This window comes from Eurosta solidaginis, chromosome 3 (assembly GCF_040869045.1).
Source record: "Eurosta solidaginis isolate ZX-2024a chromosome 3, ASM4086904v1, whole genome shotgun sequence".
Lineage (NCBI taxonomy): Eukaryota > Metazoa > Arthropoda > Insecta > Diptera > Tephritidae > Eurosta > Eurosta solidaginis.
The window spans coordinates 11,066,970-11,086,713 of NC_090321.1; the positions used below are offsets into that span (position 1 = coordinate 11,066,970).

A 19,744-nucleotide genomic window follows, 5' to 3' on the forward strand; every position below is an offset into this window, starting at 1 on the left:
CTTTCCATTTAACAACATTTATTGCAATAAATTTAATTCAAATAGTTGAAAAAAAGTGAATAATAATTCATATCAAATAATATTACGAATAGTACTCGATCTGTTCTGTGAATGAGGCTAGTTTGAACTATGTGTACACATGCGAATAAAATTATAGCAGCAAAAATTAATTGCAAGTTGTTTCAGCTACTCCCTTTTTTGTTTTCACTATTTTTAAATAAAACTTAAATTAATTGTAGAACGATAACTATGCAAACCGATTTCAAAAACATGTTCTAAATTTTGGGAAACATTTTAAGCATGTGATTTTTTAGTCCATCTTATTTATATATATATTTATATAATTATTTTTCTAAAGCAAAACTAGGTGAAAACCGCAAAAAGGCCTTGTGCCAATACTTACTTCCCTGGGTGTACATGTATTCAAACTAGCATCCACTTGTAACACTGGTACTTTTTTCGTTCACTATTGTATCGTCTAATTCATGACTACTTCTATGTAGTAAGATACTTATGAGATCAGCCCATTGAAAACATACCCATTCTAACATCTGTTTATAACTAAATAATAGTATAATTATATAATAAATAATATACAAAAACGCAAGTTTACTCGTTTGTGTAAAAGGCTCTTTCATTTTCACAGTCAATTGTTTCAAATAGTACTGGAGTATAGGTTGGAGTATCATCGGGCGAAGGAGCTGGGGTGCAGACTTCTATATTTTGGCCATAAGACGTTGCTGGATCAAACAGTTCCCGCCTGACAGATTGTGCCCTTTGTTCATTTAAAAGCTCCTGTAGCAGCATCATAGATCGAATTTTAAATGTGCGCAAATTCTCAAGAGAAAGACTTCTTACGTCGGGAAGTAAGCTCATTAGAAACATTTTTTTTGGATCTTCCGAAGTTGTATTTCCCTTTTTTGTTTTAAGGTAATTTAGAACCGCCACATCGACTTCATCTCGGGCTGTTTTCTTTCTTTTCTTGGCACTAAATGTTGGTTCAAAATTGCTTTCTTTGGCTGGATGTGATTCTAGGTTGTTGCAGATCAAAGACCCTGTCTTCGTGGGGGCACAATCGCTGTAGTTGTCGTCAACAATTGATCCATTTTCAATTTCATCCAAATATTGTTCTTCCATTTCTGATATTATAATGTTGCTGGTATTTTCAGAATGATGCACTGGTTTTACATATGGAAGAACGAATTGCATGATGTCGTGCAAATAGTAAGGCCTCTTCGCTTTAGTAGAAGATCCACTAGGAGATGGCTTGAGACTTCTTACAAAGCCATTTCGCAAGTTCTTCCACTTTTCTTTGCAATCAGGCACTGTAAGGAAGAGTGTAATAAATTTAGATCTATTTAGACATATTCTTTGTTTTTATTTATAAAAAGAAATCCAAAATCTACACACCTGACCAATTCATTTCCACACCAATTGCTGCCCAGGCTCTTTCTGTAACATCTTTCTTCGAATATTCTGCTAAATTATTTTTGTATAGGCAAGGATAATTCTCAACCAATTGAACGAATTTAGTCGCGTCGACCATTTTATATTTTTTTATATGAAATAAATTCAATATATAATTATAGCAATAGAAGCACAGCACACAAGTTTGCAAACGAAAAATTGTAAACAAACATCTTCTTCTTGCTCTTTTCTAGGCATATTTACGCCTAGCGACCAACATTGCTGTACGCCCAGCTACACGAAAATTTCATGCTTTGTCGCTTTCATGCAGCTGACGCCTCGCATGCAGCTCTACATTCAAATACATGTGTTCGGCATCAAAGCGTACAAATTTCGCTTGCAGCGTCTATGACGCGTAGCCTCGTGTGCACCTTGCCTAAAGGAATTTCAGACTTGGCAATTGAATATTATTTCGCCTTGCCCATTCACATACAAAATTTCGCGAAGCACTGCTATGAACATTCTAACTATTCAGGAAAAATACTTGCTATAACATATTTTGTGTCCTAATCATAAGTCAAATTCCAAATTTCAACCATGAAAATTTTTAGAAAAGGACCAACGAGTGGGAAAAATAATTTCATTTGCAAAGTGTGAAAGCACCTTTAGCCAAAGCAAATGTCGAATTCTTCTTCCTATGCTTTCCTTGCAACTAAAGTTGGATTTCAATAAATATAATCCCGGGAATTCGGGGATAAAAAATGGATCAGGGATTCCGGGGCTCGGAAACAGGACTCGCGCGACTCGTTACTTGAAGGTAGTGAGAAGATGAGGTAACGTTTTAGAAGACTGTGCACCACCTAATTTTAATCAAAAATTATCAAAGGTAGTATCAAAAGGCGCGTCTCGACATCCGTTTTAAAAATCCGAAAGCGGAAATCAAAAATTTTATTTTTGTTGAAAGTTTTTACAAAAAGCCGTAAATTGACCCCGAGGGTCAGAAATATGGAGCCCAAGCCATGGTTTTTTTTGCTTAGAACAGCTTTTTTGTGTTGGCGGCCTTCGGCCGCACTTATAAAAAATTACCCTGGGTGGGTCGGACACCGGTTTGGGGATCAAAACTAAATGCGGGCAGAGCACCTTTCTGCATTAGTGTGTGTGTCTGTACCAATGAACTGCAAAAATCGAACACAACAACCTTCGATTACATTCGGCAACATAATCGTACTCAATGATCCAACTTCCTTAAACGAACATAATCGACCAACTTATTGCATGCGTGAATATAATCAATTAAGGCGTTTGCTCGTTTGCCTCAACGACGATTACATTCAGCGGAATGAAAAGGCAAATATGAAAACTCCATGCGTCTGAATATTTGCATGATTCTTCTGCCCTTACGTCACGGCGACAAGCTACATATAAATATACAAATAAGCATACATATAAACATTGCTTACGATTCTGCTTGTTTGCCGAACTAAGCGATACTAATTCTCGTGCTTTGATTTTATTCTCCGCTTGCCTCCGTTTGATCAATACAATCGTACGCAAAACCTGTTCGGTCATTCGATCGCAATTATGCTAACAGATTCTTGTAAAGACAGATGCTGAGTATATTCAATTACGAGTTTATTCAATATGAGTTTATTCGCATGATTGAATGTGAATGCAAGTTTTAGTGTTTGATTAAACCAAGAAAATTGTGATTTTTGCAGTTCTCTGGGCTGTACAACAAATCTGTCAAGAAAACAACCACATGAAAATTTGTACCGATTTTTGCTTATATCTTTTGACAGAAATAAAAATTTAAATTTTCACTTTCAGATTCTAAAAACGGAGTTCCAGACGTGTCCTTTTATATCACCTTTTTATAAAAATTAGGTTGTACACCGTCTTGTAAAACGTTACCGAGGATGAATAGTTTCTTTGTAGCGGGCGAGAAATTAAGGCATCTGAGGACCCCATGTTGTTTTTTTTTATAGATCACCCTGCTCTGTTCTTATTCCAGATATAAATCATCCACATCAGGCAAAGTTATTATTGACGCTTACTGTATATATGTGGTGAAACAAATTTCATTTTTGCATTTGGATTTGAATCAAGTTAAATATTTTAAAATTTAGTAAAGAATTTAGTATGTGCGAATGCTAAATCAATTAAAAAAGCAAAATTTATATGCTCGCGTTGGCCATGTAAAAAGTTGAGTGCATTATTTATTTACCTTATACCTCGTGTTAGCATTTGGTACACAAACGTCAATTACTTTGTTTAGAGTTGAAAAAAGAAAAATATTTTGAGACATTTTAATAATATCAGTGCAATAATATTTGTTGTCGGTCCATCTGGCTGGCCTGTCTCCATTGAGACTCGCGTATAAAAAAATTAAAAAATGCGAGAATTTAAAGTGGTTGTATTAGGTTCGGGCGGTGTCGGCAAGTCCGCCCTAACTGTTCAATTCGTTTCTGGGTGCTTTATTGAAAAGTATGACCCAACTATTGAGGATTTTTACCGAAAAGAAATAGAGGTAAGTTAAAATCTTAGATCAAAAATTTGGTATCTTTTTGTGTGTTGTTTGTTTTTCCTTGGGCTTTGGAACGTCTAAAAATATGTATAAATGTAAATATACATATATATATATATATCGTTTAGTTAAGACTTCCCAGCAAGCATTCTGAGTCATATGTACTGCCAAAACAAGTTTACACAACAAGTTCAGAACGCAGATTAGCATTGGAGAATATGATACAACGCACAACTGTCATTTGAGATTCACATTTCCACATTGTAACGCCAAAGGTGGGCAAAGAAAGTGAAATAAATCAAATCGTTACCTTCTTGACCTGGTGTAAATATTACCCTTCCATTTTAAGCTGATGTGCGACATCATCAAAGCACAAAAAAAGAACGCAGTTTAGTTGGGGTGTTTTGCTATGAATATAAAATGTTCCACGGCTGCACAACTCCATTCGGAGCCCCTTTGTCTAAATTACATTTTTTATGGAAAAACTTGAAGCCTTCGGAGAATGAAAAATGAAGTTTTGGCATTTTAGAGGTCCTTCTCCCAACGCTTATTTGTATTTTGTTGTTGTTGTTGTTGTTGTTGGTGATGTTGTTGTTGTTGTAGTCATAAGGTTGCTACCCGAAAGCTTGGTGAGTGTTATCGATGTGATGGTCCTTTGCCGGATACAGATCCGCTACGCTGCGGTAACACAGCACCGTTAAGGCGCTAGCCCGGTCATCTCGGGAACGATTTACATTGCCACGTTCAACCTTCAAGCCATCCCTCCCTCCCCACCCCAAGTTCCATGAGGAGCTTGGGGTCGCCAGAGCCTCGTCAACAGCCCCTTGAATCTGGTATTTTAGTGGCCTCTTACGACAGGCATACCTACCGCGGGTATATTCTGACCCCCTAACCCGCTGTATTTTTTGTCAGTGATTATTAAATTGTATGGATTATAATCATAACTTACCGCAGCGGTCGACTGTATTTAAGAATAAGTAAGTAATAAGAATCCTGGGTCTGTATCGTGTTATACGACCACGTTTTCATTCAAATGATAAATTCGAAACTCGGTAAAAGTCTAGAACAGGGGTCGACTACTAAAAAGCGTCCAAAAATATCGGGATAGGTGTCAAATAACGCGTATTGACATTAGTCCGAACTCGTTCAAAATATATATAATGCGCAGAATACTTTTCTGCGTTGACAGCCTTCAACCGCGCTTATAACAAACAACCCGGCGATCCACCAATGGGATGTGATCAAAATTTATTTCGCGCAAACACCTTTGTATACAAAATGTTTTTCAGTGCACTACAACATTACAACAACCATATGAAAATTGCCAACTTCAACTACAAATATGTCCGGCAGAGATACAATTTTTTTTTCCGCCTTCGGATTATTGCTGTCGAGGCCAATACGCGCCTTTTGACACCTCTTCCCCGTATTAGCAATCGACCCCTGTATAACTATTTATAAAAATGACAAAAATTATTCTTCTAATGTGCACACATCATCCCTAGCTCAAAAATGTTATTAATCCGATTCACGATCTAAGAGCTATTGGGATTTAAAAATTTTTTATCAATAACGGATCGTAAAATACGATACGGGCCCTGGTCGAGAATGCTTGCTCTCCTCTCTGCTTGGCCTAGGTAGCAAAAAAGAGCAAAATCGAAATATAATTTGGGGTTACAAAGGCCAAGCCCTCCAAGTCAATAGGTCCAGACAGTAAAGCCATGCCGATGCTTAAACATCTTGTCGATAAGAGAGTTAGCAATCTGACTGTTGTTGTTGTTGTTGTTGTAGCAATGCTCGCCCCACCTAATAGCCGCGGCCGATCACAAATTGTCATCAATATCCTCTAACGGGAGTCCAAGGAAACTTGCCGTTTCAACAGGGGTGGACCATAAGGAAAGGGGTGTTAGAGGCGTTGGCTCCACATTACAATAGAAGAGATGGTTCGTGTCATGTGGGGACACATTGCAAGCGAGCATTTTGTATGTCGGGGTTGATTCTGGATAGGTAAGAGTTTAACCTGTTACAGTATCCAGAACGAAGTTGAGCAAGAGTGACACGCGTTTCCCTGGGGAGTATGCGTTCCTCTTCCGCGAGTTTTGGATAATTTTCGTTAAGTACTGGATTCACCGGGCAATTCCCGGCATAAAGGTCCGACGCCTGTTTATGGAGTTCACCAAGGACCTGCTTGTGCTTTTTTCACTTCATACGGCTGGGTTCTCAGGTGCCGTATTTCCTCAAAATGCTTACGGAGATGACTCCTTAAGCCCCTAGGCGGTGCTGGTTCATCAATCAGATGTCTGTTGGGATGCCCAGGTTTCTGGGTATTAAACAGGAACTGTTTGGTCAGCATCTCATTTCTCTCCCTGATGGGGAGTATTCTCGCCTTATTATGCAGATGGTGTTCTGGGGACATAGGAAGACAGCCCGTGGCGATTCTGAGAGCAGTATTTTGGCAGGCCTGTAGTTTCTTCCAGTGGGTGATTTTTAGGCTTGGCGACCATATGGGTGACGCGTAGCACGTAATCGGCTGGCTAATTGCTTTGTATGTAGTCATGAGCGTTTCTTTATCTTTTCCCCAAGTACTGCCAGCGAGGGATTTGAGGATTTTGTTACGGCTCTAAATTCCCGGAACAATTGCGGCCGCCTGCTCACCAAAATGTAGATCATGATCAAACGTTACACCCAAGATTTTGGAGTGTAGGACAGTCAGTAGCGTAGTGCCATCGACGTGGATGTTCAAAATGGTCGACATTTGGGACGTCCATGTTGTAAATAAGGTCGCGGAAGATTTAGTCGGTGATAATTCCTGGTTTCGCGAGGCGAAAAAACTGGAGAGATCAAGGAGGTAGACGTTTATTTTATTGCATAGCGCATCGATCTTTGGGCCTGGGCCTGTGGCCATTATTGTGCAGTCATCGGCGTAGGAAACGATTGTGACTCCCTCCGGTGGTGAAGGTAGCTTAGATATGTAGAAATTAAACAAAAGTGGGGATAGGACACCACCCTGTGGCACCCCTTGTTTAATTCTCCTTGGTTTTGATGTTTCGTTTCTAAATTGCACCGATGCCTGCCGACCACCAAGATAATTTGCGATCTGACTCACGTTTTCTACTTGTCATTGAAGTCCTTCGCCAGTTCAGAAAATGGAAAATGACAAGAATAATTCTGCTACTAAAGCCTGAAAAACCAGGTAACGAAGGTGAGTCCTGTCGTCTTATATCACTTCTTTCGCCAAAAGCGAAAACATTGGAAAAAAATCTGCTCCCTCCCGAGGCTTCCGAAAAATGCATAACACTACCACCATGGCAAACCCCATAAACACCCGGATTAATTAAACTGTACCAACTAAAGCTCTATCTAAGAACGGGTTTCGGGGCACTTAATCTGTCAAAAACTTTTTTCACAGTCAACCACGTCCATATAAAATATGCTTCAAGAGGAAATGGAGGAGGACTCGGATTTAACACTCATCATTGCAGTATAATCTATTTGATCCGGACATATCTGGCCGGTCAGTCGATGCGAATTAAGAAATAATCCACATCTACATCCTCCCACTGGAGAAAATCGCGTTATGCGATTATAATGTCCACCATGATCTGTGGCATTCTGATATACAAGCGGGCAGTAGGGGTGAGATGTTGGCTGATCAAATTCAGGACTCGGCATTCTGCACTATAAACGGGGACGCCCGCACAGGTATGCTAGGAAACCAGATTGCCAGACATCTACATCGTAAGAGCAAGTTTTAAACACTGCGTCAACTGGTAGACGATGGTAACGTTGGCATTAGAGGTTTACTCTGACCTCTTTATCGACGCCGGCGGTGACGCCCGCCTACGATGGAGATGTCGAAAAGAGTTGTACACACTTTAACAATGCTTTCTATGCGATATTTCACAAATGCGTACCTATATCTAACACCTCTTCAGCAATTCCAACTTCTGCTTGGAGCTCTAAAGAACTCAAATATCTTAAAAATCGAAAAACGCGTTCTTTTAAGAGATCGAGAAGAGATTATGCGGCATACTCCATTCTGCGCCACAGGTACAATAGGCTTAACAAAGATTAAGCATACAATTTCCTCTAATCCAAATTCGTTTTATTCGTTCGTCAACTCGAAAAGAAAAGTCAAGAGGTTTCCAACCGTAATGAAGTTTAACGATCTAAGTTCTAATGATGACAATGAAATTGCCAATATGTTTGCCACCTTCCTTAAATCTAATTACTCCACTGCCTATGACTCCCCGCCATTGAACTATCCATTCAAACTGTCCTCGCTTAATTCAGCATTTGTTGACGTACTAAGACATCTGGAAGGCCTAAAAATTTCCCATTCTAGCGGACCTGATTAAATTCCATCTCTTGTGCTAAAATCTTGTGCTGAATTCCTGTATAAACCTCTTAATTGTGTTTTAAACGCATCCCTAAAGCAAGGCATATTTCAAATTACCGAGGAATAGCAAAGCTTAGTGCTATTCGCAAACTCTTTGAATCAATCGTCACAAAGCAACTAGATCATAGGGTATCCTCAATCATTGACTTATCTCAACATGGTTTTTGCTCGGGTAAATCTACCGTGACTAACTTGCTTGAGTTCACAACTCATGTGCTGAACGGATTTTCTATTTAAGGTTAATAGCGAAATTTATACCGATTTTAGTAAAGCTTTTGATAAAATTTCCCATTCACTTCTTCTGTTCAAACTCGATCGTTTTGGCTTCCCGCCTTTGTTTCTATCTTGGATATCTTAATACCTGATACTCATCCCTCCGTCTTTTTCGCTTCATCTATCTCCATCTTCGTCTCTTTCTATCTCTTTCTCCTTCTCTCTTTTCTCTTCTCTCAAATTCTTCTCATTCTTCTTCATCCCTTATTGTCTGTCCCAGAGGGTAGTATGTATTTTGTTCTAGTCCCAGTCCCACTCCGAGTCTCAGTCCCAGTCTGTTTCCGGTCTACTTTCCGGAAAAAATGGTCGTAAATACTAATATAGGCAAATTTATATACCAAATTTCAGGCAAATCGCATAGGACGTATGTAAATAGGTATGTGGGCATTATTTATTTATTTATTTATTTATTTATCAGTCTACAAATTAAACAATTATACAGACCAAATATACCGACACTTAAATCTCAGATGTAATACACGATATAAACAACATAAGCAGTCATTAATTTTAAAGTAATATTTAAACAGTATTGAATTAAACGCTTGACAATTTCAATTAAAAACTTAGAAGTAAGCAAAAGATAAAATGTTGAAAATGTGTTAAAATGTACTCATGAAGGAGCTAGTAAATAATAATTTATGAAATTGACAATAAAGCAAATTAATAGTAGATAAAATATATACAGAATAGAATTTATACAGAGTAAATTTGATTGCATACATAAAAAAAATAATGATCACAACGCAATTTTGCAAACAAGTTTCAAGTAACTGGTACTTCAAATTTGAAACAGAGGGTTGAACTGTATATCACGGTTTAGCGTTCTTTGCTTCATTTCGAATTACAAATTTAATGTAGTTAAAAGATATTTTTTAATACCAAGAAACGAGTCGCAGACGTCTAAATTTTTACAGTGTTTATTAAAATCACGACATAAACAGTGAAGTGGTTCGTGCATTTCATAATTCGACCTGCATGTAGCTACAAAAATTGATTGAAAATGTCTAGATGGCCTAATAGGAACATTAAACTTAATTTCACCAAGCAAAAATGGACTATTTATTGACCCTCTTATTAATTTAACAATAAATAAGACACCCAGCATCTCCCTGCGGCTCTGCAATGTAGGTAGCTGTATTAGTTTTAACTGGCTGCAATAGGGGGGAAGATTTGTAGAAGGATCCCATGGTAAGTGTTTTAAAGCGAAAAGCAAAAATTGTTTCTGGACCGATTCCAGCTTGTCAGAATGAACCTGATAACGCGGATTCCAAATTATTGAAGCATATTCCAAAGTAGGTCTGACCAATGTGGTAAAAAGAGTTTTTGTAACGTATGGGTCATTAAATTCTTTAGACCAACGTTTAACGAAAGCCAAAGTACCTTTCGCGCTATTCACGCAAGATTCAATATGAAGTTTAAAATCGAGTTTTGGGTCCATTGTAACGCCTAAATCAATAAAATTAGTAACTTGCTTGATTACATAGTCGCCAATAACATAATCATGTGATTGGAAGGACTTCCTTGTAAAACACATGAACTTACATTTAGGTAGGTTTATTGACATGGCGTTTACATTACACCAGTCACCAAGACTATTCAGATCAGCCTGAAGACATGCCCTATCCACGGGTGAGCGATAGGCATTACAAGTTTGACATCATCAGCGTACATCAACGGCTTACAACTCTTCAAAACACTAGGAAGGTCATTAATGAACAACAGGAACAAAACCGGACCAAGATGGCTGCCTTGGGGAACACCAGAAGTTACGTTTATGAACCGAGACCAACAATTATTAAATATAACTGTTTGTTTTCTTTCCCTCACATAAGAAGAAACCCAAGATAGAAGCAAAGGAGGAAATCCTAACCGATCAAGTTTGAATAAAAGTATAGAATGAGAAACTTTATCAAATGCCTTACTAAAATCAGTATAAATAACATCATCTTCACAATTAGTCTTAAAACTTTTGGATACAAAGGTTGTAAACTCGAGCAAGTTGGACACCGTTGATTTACCCTTGCAAAAGCCGTGTTGTGAAAAGTCAATGAATGAAGATACTCTAAAAGCAATCTGTTTTGTGATAATCAATTCAAATAGCTTAGGAATAGTGTTGAGTTTGGCTATTCCTCTATTGTTTATAACCCACGTTCTGCTTCCATTTTTATGCAGCGGTATAATGAATGATTCTTTCCACTTCTTGGGAAATACCCCTTGCTTCAGGGACGCATTAAACAAACAGGTTAGAGGTCGATATAAATATCGAGCACAAGATTTCAGCACTACCGACGGAATATGATCCGGACCACTAGAGTAAGAAATTTTTAGATTTTCCAGATGAGTTAAAACATCATCAGTACATATATATGGGACTGCCTGGGAATCCAGAGGAGACAATCTGAAAGGATAATTCGATGGCGGGTAATCATAGGTGTTTGAATAATTAGATTCGAAGAAATCCGCAAACATGTTAGCAATTTCGAAGCTATCGTTGGAAATCTAATCATTTAGCTTCATTACTTCATGCCCTTATTTCGGCTTCGCATGCATATTTATCAGTTTTGCCAGGTTGTTGCGACTAAATCGAATATCACAATGAAAATTACTTTAGAGCTCTCAGCAACGGCTTTCATTTGATATCCATATTGCCCACACATTCTAGGGGTACCCGGGTCCATTTTTCGGTCTATATCTCTAGACCCTGTACGTCGCTCGCAACCAAAGCTATGTAATAACCACTGCGTGAGGTATGCATCTCTTCAAACACCGGCGACCAACTAACAAACATTTTAGCCTTCTTTTTATATATATAGATTTTTATTTCTCACACTTCACTATAATATTAAACCGAAATGCATATATTCGTCGCTTTTGAAATTCGGCTTAAAAATTGCACATGGAACAACTAGACTCTCCTGAATTAAAAAAAATGTCTTAGTACCTCTAAGCCGCGGGCCCCCTCAGAAACCCCGGGCCCGGTGGTGGTCCCCCCATTCCCCTCCCCCCTCTCGACGGGCCTGGTGATGTGCTATACTTGATATCATTCGCTATAATATTTTTTATTGATAAGCACGTTGCTTAATTAAACACCAACCAATAACACAGAATTACACCTGAAAATATGAGTGCCGGTGCGTATACGTAACATTTTATTAATACATATAAATATTTAAAAAAAATTTCAATAAAATAATATTGTGACTATAAACTGAGATATAACCTATCCTATATTTCAAGTTTGTTCAAACTACAAACGGGGTGCAAAACAAATTCAAAATCGGTTCAGTAGTTTTGGAGTCCATCGCGGACAAACAATGTTACACGTGATTTTTATATATAAAGATTTTGTTCAATTTGTATGCTTCTGTAATTTATCTGTAATCCTTACTATATTTAGTCTGATTAATTGTTAAATTTGTAGACTAATAAATAAATAAATAAAACAAGCACCATTGAGGTACTAACCCGACCATCTCGGGAACGATTAATATGACCACATTAAACCTTCTAGGCCGTACCGCCCCCAATCCTAGTTCCATGAGAAACTTGTATATGTGTATGATACATGCATATTTGTAACAGGATTCGCGTCGCGTAGGTGAGGTTGACAATTGGTTTGGGGAAGCTGCCGCAACAAAGATTTGCTTAACTCTCGGACTCATTCGAAAGTTATAGCAAAAAACACCAGCCAATTTTTAAGCGGGTGTCTAGAAAATCTATGCAGAAACTTTTTCCGAACTTTTATTTGTGATACCTCCCAATGTATACAATTTTCTTCCACCACAAATTTTACACCTTAATAATGTTATATGGGCGGAGTCGCCGTTAAAAGTCTATATTTAAGTTATTTTAATATATTCAGGTCGACAATTCTCCATGCGTACTTGAAATTTTGGATACCGCTGGTACAGAACAGTTTGCTTCTATGAGGGACCTATATATAAAAAATGGACACGGATTTATTGTAATGTATTCGTTGACAAACCATCAGACTTTTCAGGTAAAATTAAGGTTTGGAAATTAATTGAAAGTTTTCATTATTACAGCTAACAAATTATTTGTTTTATATTATTTTTTTTTAAGGATATATCAAGCATGAAAAATGTAATAACGAGAGTTAAAGGAAGTCAACCAGCTCCAATTTTACTAGTCGCAAACAAAATTGATTTGGATTGCCAAAGAGAAGTTTCTACTGAGGAAGGTATTTCACTCATATCAAGAACTTATCAAGAATGAACTATTATTTATGTGCTATCATTCTATTTTTAGGAAACGCTCTTGCACGACAATGGGACTGTCCGTTTATTGAAGCATCAGCAAAGGATAGAATAAATGTGAACGAAGTATTTGCAACCATAGTACGGGAAATGAATATGACCCAGGAAAAACGTCAGAAAAAAAGTTACTGTTGTTGTACACTTTTATAGAAATATTAAAAATCATATTAATATAAATTTAGCGCAAAAGTGTACTCTTAATTGTATTATTTCAGTTCAATATTTTCTTGATCTTAACTTGCACTGTTTTTTTCAAGGTCTTGCAAATATATGTAAGTGTATAAATGTTATTTGTATAACTTTAACGAAAGACTGGAATTCTTTAACTTAAATTGGCTTTATTTGAATATAAAGAGTGACGACATCAAGAGTAAAAATAGGGCCGATTTAACAAAAGTAAAATCTGAATTCTTTTTCAAAAAGCGTTTAATAAAATTTGAAATTTAAGGGAAATACCAATCAATTTGACTTAATTTATTATGGGGTTCCGGAAATGAAAGTTATGTGCAAGATTCAAAGGATAGTGAGCAATATTTAGCTATTCCAATCCAAGTTTCAAACAGACCTACGCGATACGAATCCTCTTCCAAATATTAAATATACGTGAAGTTATTTAGTAAGCGAAAGGAAACCCCTTGGAATCACATCGGCATGCTCGACTTAAAGTTCCAGCTCCATGAGCCTCCTTTAGACATTGCCGCATACGTTACTTCTCTTCGTTTTTCGGCTGCGATAAGGAAGCGGACAGAACATCAGAATTTTCTGAGCTAATAAATAAATTGCATCTTGCACGATCAAAAACCGTTAACATGCGTCCGAGTAAGGATACTCCATTATAATTTAACAATTTTTTGCATTTGGGTCTTTGTAAAGAATGATTTGGGTATTTTGTGACGAAGTCATAAGCTCAGTTTAAAGTTGATAGCAACATAATTAAAAAAAAGTAATTTTAAATTATAATCGTACTTGCTAGGAATTTTTTATGAAGTTGTCCTTCTTTGACAACATAGTTGTGGGTAGTGCATTACGCTTTTGTTAGCATTACACTAGCTGAGTTGTAGTGGAGATTATTATTAGGCCTGGAAGCTCTGCGACCGTTGTGAAGATATCAGCACTAAGCTAAAAATGCAAAGCTGGGCAAACCATCACGCATACGCCGTTAGGAAATGAATGAAAAACAAGTAAAGGTGTCTAAGTTCGGGTGTAACCGAACATTATATACTCAGCGTGAGCTTCAATTGTACATTTCATTTCAGATAAATTACTTTTCTCCATAACACGTGGCACCGCCCGTTTAAAAAAATGTCCCCATTTCCTCTTACAATAAAACTTGATAAGTGAAATATCATTGATAGCTTATTATTTTCGTCTACGACCCTTTTAAAAATCTTTTATATAGAAGTAGGCGTGGTCTTTAACCGATCTCGTCCATTTTTTGTAGAAATATATCCTGCTATGGGGAAAATTTGTGTACCCAATTTTATTACGATCCGTTAATTTTTTTTCGAGTTATGGCTCCCGAAACATAGAAAATTGCTTAGTCATGAAAGGGCTGTGTCACACCCATTTTTTTAAATTTGAAGTTTTTCCTATTTATTGTTATAAATCCACTTGGGGAATGAAATACCATTGATATAAAGCTCTTTTTTGCAATGATATAGCTTATTTTATTCGTCCACGACCCTTTTAAAAATCTTGTATATAAAAGTGGGCGTGGCCCTTAACCTATTTCGTTAATTTTTCTTCAAAGCATTCTTATAGTAAAGGCAACCTCTCTGCCGAATTTTGTTACGATAGGTTTAACCATTTTTGATTTATGATTAATAATATTTGTAAAATTGATTTTATCACAAGTGGGCGGTGCCACACCCATTAAAAAATTGTTTGTTTAATTTTTATCAAGAGTCTCAATATCAGTCCACACGTCAAATTTCAACATTCTGGTGTATTATTTACTAAATAATCAGGTTTTTAGTGTTTTCCAAAATGTTATATGTATATATAAATAGTGGGCGTGGTTATTTTCCGATTTCGCTCATTTTCAATACCAATCTATTCTGGGTTCAGATAAGCTCGTGTACCAAATTTGGTGAGGATATCTCAATATTTACTCAAGTTATCGTGTTAACGGACAGGAGGACGGATTTTTTTCGATAATGATGATTTTGATATATGGAAGTCTATATCTATCTCGATTCCTTTATACCTGTACAACAAACCGTTATCCAATCAAAGTTAATATACTCTGTGTGCAAAGCACGCTGAGTATAATAACCCATATTTAGTTCAAGTGCCTTAAAATAGGAAAGCAGGACAACACGAGCATCGATAATTGCATTTTGAAACAAATTTTTCCGGCAAGGGTTTACTTTACTCTCAGTTCATTTCAATTTGTCAAACTACTATTAGGGTAACGATATTTGCGTAGAAGGTAGACCTTCATATATACATACATATGTATATCAAAAGTATGAGCATCATAGAATTCATGTTATTTAGGCATGTTCGACCGGCCATAAAATGTAGGACTCTTACAACTCGGCCTCTAAAGCCGTTTAAAGATATGTATTCAAATGATTGAAGGCAAGTTTTTGTGCACTAAGCTGAAGCTGAAAATATTTTCACTAAAATAAAATTTTACCGTAAGACGATTTTAACGCCAAATTAAACTTCCTTAACCCTAACGCCATAGTCGTAACCATACCCATATCCATATCCATCTCCAATGTGATCGATTAATGGTACCTTAACCTAAAAATCGTGAAAATTTCATAAAAATAAAGAAAACGCAAAAAAACGGAATTATTCGCAGATAGTTAAAAAAAAAACCCAAAATAGATTCAAATTAATTCGAAACAGTTGGGAGATAGTCCTGAAATGGCGACGAAATGATTCTGAAATAGTACCCAAAAAATACAGAAACTCCCGAAATAACTCTAAAATCGAAGAAACCCGTAGATAGAGCCGAATTGATTCCGGAAACAATCCTGACACTATAAGAAAGGGTCCCCAAAGGGCCCCAAAACATAATTTCAAAGAAGCTCCGTAAGGATCCGAAGCAGAAAAGAATATCCGCGGAAGGGAGAAACTGGCACTGCCCACTTTTTCTCAATTTTTAAACCTAAATACATATACAGTAGAATCGCGAAAAAGTTAACTCTCGAGAAAGTTAAACGCTCGGCTAAGTTGACCGATCTTGAGCGTTCACGTAGCGCTATAAAAAGTTAACTTAACTTTTCTGAGCTTTTTTTAAATTCAAAAGTTTGTTTTAAAAAGAAGTGCGGGTATTCCCCTATTTCTGTGTTATTGTCAAAGGTTAGTGGTGTTGACCTCAGCATTGAGGACATTGAAAATTGGAACGACGTTCAAATTACGGAATATGACGAAGATTGCAAAGTCCGATAATGATAACGAAGAATCAGCTATCGAGCGAGATATTCACCAACAGAAAGTGAGTTTTTGGGAAGCAGTTGGATGCATCAATACCTTGATAAAGTGGTATGAGAACATTAATGATGCAAATCAGATATCAGATCTTATTAATATGCGGGCGAAAATTGTCAAAAGCTATTACACAAAAGAAAAAAAAAACAAGTCTCGACTGCTTCTTTAAACCACTTATAAAAATTTTTGCATAGGATTTCTTTGCAAAAAAATTTTAAGGTGTTAGTTTTCATATGGTACGTCGATATTTACAATGAATAAATTAATGTGTATGTATGTTCTGTGGACTTGAAATCAGCCAGTACAAATTTAATCTAAGTTTTTGCTCTGTAATGATTAAAACTAAGTCATTTAAATAAATTCAATGTGTTATATCCATAGATGTTAAGTAATGATTAGATAATGCTAATGATTGCTAATTAACCTTCATTTGCGAAATTCTGTAATTCATTAAATAATTAGAATTAGTTCAACTTATTCCCATTAGATAATTGAAATTTTTATTCCAATGGTAAATCTAATTGCAATTAGTTGCCATAAGCAAAAAAAATTGGTTTACCTTTACAATTAGAATTCTAATTGACTTCTGCTAATGCAATTAGATATTCAATTAGCTCGAATTAGAATCTATTATTTTGATAAAAATAATTTTTTTTCAAAGAATTATTGAAGTGAACGAATAATGATGTAAATAAATATAAATAAATGATTATAATTCGAACTAATTTAATATCTAATTGCATTAGCAGAAGTCAATTAGATTTCTAATTGTAAAGGTAACCCAATTTTTTTTGCTAATGGCAAGTAATTGCAATTAGATTTACCATTAGAATGAAAATTTCAATTATCTAGTGGGAATTAGTTGAACTATATCTAATTGTTTAATGAATTAGAGAATATAAACCAATAGCATCAATTGCTAATTCTAATTGGAATTTAACATGTATGGTTATATCCCAAAAACTATGTTTATTACTGCATTTTTTCAAATTTGAAACCCGTTTGGAAAAGTTAATATTTCGGAAAAGTTAACTATCCTTGGGACATTTTGGTTAACTTTTTCGCGATTCTCCTGTATATGATCTAGATATCAAAAATATTAGTCTAGCTCAAATAGACTCAAATCCGAGAATAAATCTTTAGTTGGTATCTTAGAAAATGTCTTGATGAGTTATCACTTTTAAGTCCGATTTTTCAGTGCTAGTCACTTCGGCCGCTTAAACTGAGATGAGCAGTGAAATTGTATGTTATCGAACAAAGTGGCAACTTTAACTATAATTTAGACTCACACTGAAAAACCAACACTAAAAAAATAAATTTGTCAATTAAAAAAAAACTACTGACTGATGAAATACGAGCAAGATAATAAGCCAAAAGCTCTTTCAATTAGGAAACTCACAAGGTCTTCTATCAAAGTGATTTTAAATATTTCATGTGTGCTTTATTGTTGTTTCTCATATAAAATTTAAGTAAAAAATTACAATTCAGTAGCCTATTAGGCGTATATAAAATAGAGCTTTCTTGCGAGTCCCGCCTTCTCGCGAGATTCTAGAATCTCGAATTACTCGTAAAGCTCGCGAGGTTCTCGACATTGATTTTAATCGATTCATTGGCTGTTTTTTATAGAGCTTAGGATTTTTTCTACGAAAATTTCCAAAAACCACAACTAAACAAGTAATGGTGTCTAAGTTCGGGTGTAGCCGAACATTATATACTCAGAGTGAGCTTCAATTGTACATTTCATTTCAGATAAATTACTTTTCTACATAACACCTGGCACCGCCCGTTTAAAAAAAAATGTCTCCCCATTTCCTCTTACAATAAAACTTGATAAGTGAAATATCATTGATTCAAAACTATTTTTGCTAAGTTATAGTTAATTATTCTAGTCTACGACCTTTTTAAACTTGTTTTATATCTAAGTAGGTCAGTCGCTGACTATCATTCAAAGCGATCAGACGTGTATTAGTGTTCACTACTGTGCTAAGTACCGCTATTCTATTTACTTTTCAATTCTTTTGTTGTGTCATTCTTACATGATTTGCACGTGTATAATTTCGAGTAACCAAATTTAAAAAAATTAAAATTATATAGCTATTTTGCCAACATTCCGTGGCCCACGGATAGGCCACCAAATCGATTTTCCGCTTTGGCGGATCTCGATGATAATCCGGTAAAAAAGAAAAAAAAAACAGTAAACAATTTGATTTTCCACTACTACCCCACAAAGCTACCCCAATCAATAACCCCAAGTTTATCCTAATATCATCTGCTGATAATAATACCAGTCTTTCACAATTAAGCCCATTCGCGATCCAAAAGTGGGTTCAATCTATTTCCACGGAAGTAGAATCGATCTCGCAGATTAGGGACGGCAACCTCGTAATCCTAGCACGCAATACTAAAGTCGCCGAAAAGTTCTTAAAAGCTTAAACCCTCCTATGTCCAATCGACGCAAAACTTCACGACAGCTTAAACTCTGTCAAGGGTGTAATATACGCTCCTTGCTTGAAACACGTGCCAGAAGAAGAAATCGCAAACGAGATGAAAAGCCAAAATGTCACCGGTGTATATAAATTTTCGCGCCTAATTGAAGGCAAACCCACCGTCACCGGACTAATGGTCCTCACATTTGATCTTTTCCGTCTACCAGAATCCGTTGATATCGCCTGGTATAAAGTAAAAGTACAACCTTATATACCTAATCCCATGCGTTGCAAAACATGCCAACTACTTGGACATACCCAAAAACGGTGTATAAAGAACCCAATGTGCAATGGGTGTAATCTCCCACCCCATTCGCCGGAAAAATGTACAAGAACCCTTTGCGCCAATTGCTCTAGTGACCACCAATCATCAGATAGGAAGTGTCCCGAATATATCAAAGCCAAAGAGATTCTCAAAATATTAACGCTAGAGAAGTGCAGCATCGGAGAAGCACGCCGAATGTACAAGGAAAGACTCCCTTTCCAACAACAAGCAGCCTCTTACGCTAACATGACCAAAACCAATCCTCCTAAAAAATCCAACACAACAACCCATCCTCAAAAAACCAACTCCTCATCCATTTCAGGAACAAATACTAACCCACCACCTTCACAAAATATATACACTACTAAACCAATATCAACGCAAGTAGAAAAACCTCCATCCAAAACAACAAAAACAACCGAAAACAACAACATAACCACCACAGAATCAAATAAATCTACCTCATTCTCCACCCCAATTTCCACCACCCCAGAGCCCCACAGCTCGGTCAATTTAACAACCACAGATTCCTTATCCCAACAATCTCCAAATATATCCCCATTTTCCCAATTTACCCAAAAATTACTAAAAACCAATGACTATTTTGTCAATATTTCTAAAGACATAGATGGCTCTATGGACTCTTCCTAGGAAGATCCATAGAAA

The 19,744-nt window shown here is 36.4% G+C and overlaps 2 protein-coding genes across 2 annotated transcripts; one reads left to right on the forward strand and one right to left on the reverse strand.

Annotated features, from left to right (window-relative positions):
• Positions 1-1,566, reverse strand: LOC137246218 (uncharacterized). The gene is made up of 2 exons (XM_067777314.1): positions 1,411-1,566; positions 1-1,325 (listed from the first exon to the last, which is right to left on the reverse strand). The coding sequence occupies exons 1-2, from the start codon at positions 1,544-1,546 to the stop codon at positions 610-612; spliced, it is 852 nt and encodes a 283-aa protein (XP_067633415.1). The 5' UTR covers positions 1,547-1,566; the 3' UTR covers positions 1-609.
• A 1,892-nt stretch (positions 1,567-3,458) lies between these two features.
• Rap2l (Ras-associated protein 2-like) lies at positions 3,459-13,342 on the forward strand. The gene is made up of 4 exons (XM_067777315.1): positions 3,459-3,934; positions 12,469-12,606; positions 12,690-12,807; positions 12,876-13,342. Exons 1-4 carry the CDS (start codon positions 3,800-3,802, stop codon positions 13,031-13,033), a joined length of 549 nt encoding a protein of 182 aa, XP_067633416.1. The 5' UTR covers positions 3,459-3,799; the 3' UTR covers positions 13,034-13,342.
• Positions 13,343-19,744: the final 6,402 nt, after the last annotated feature.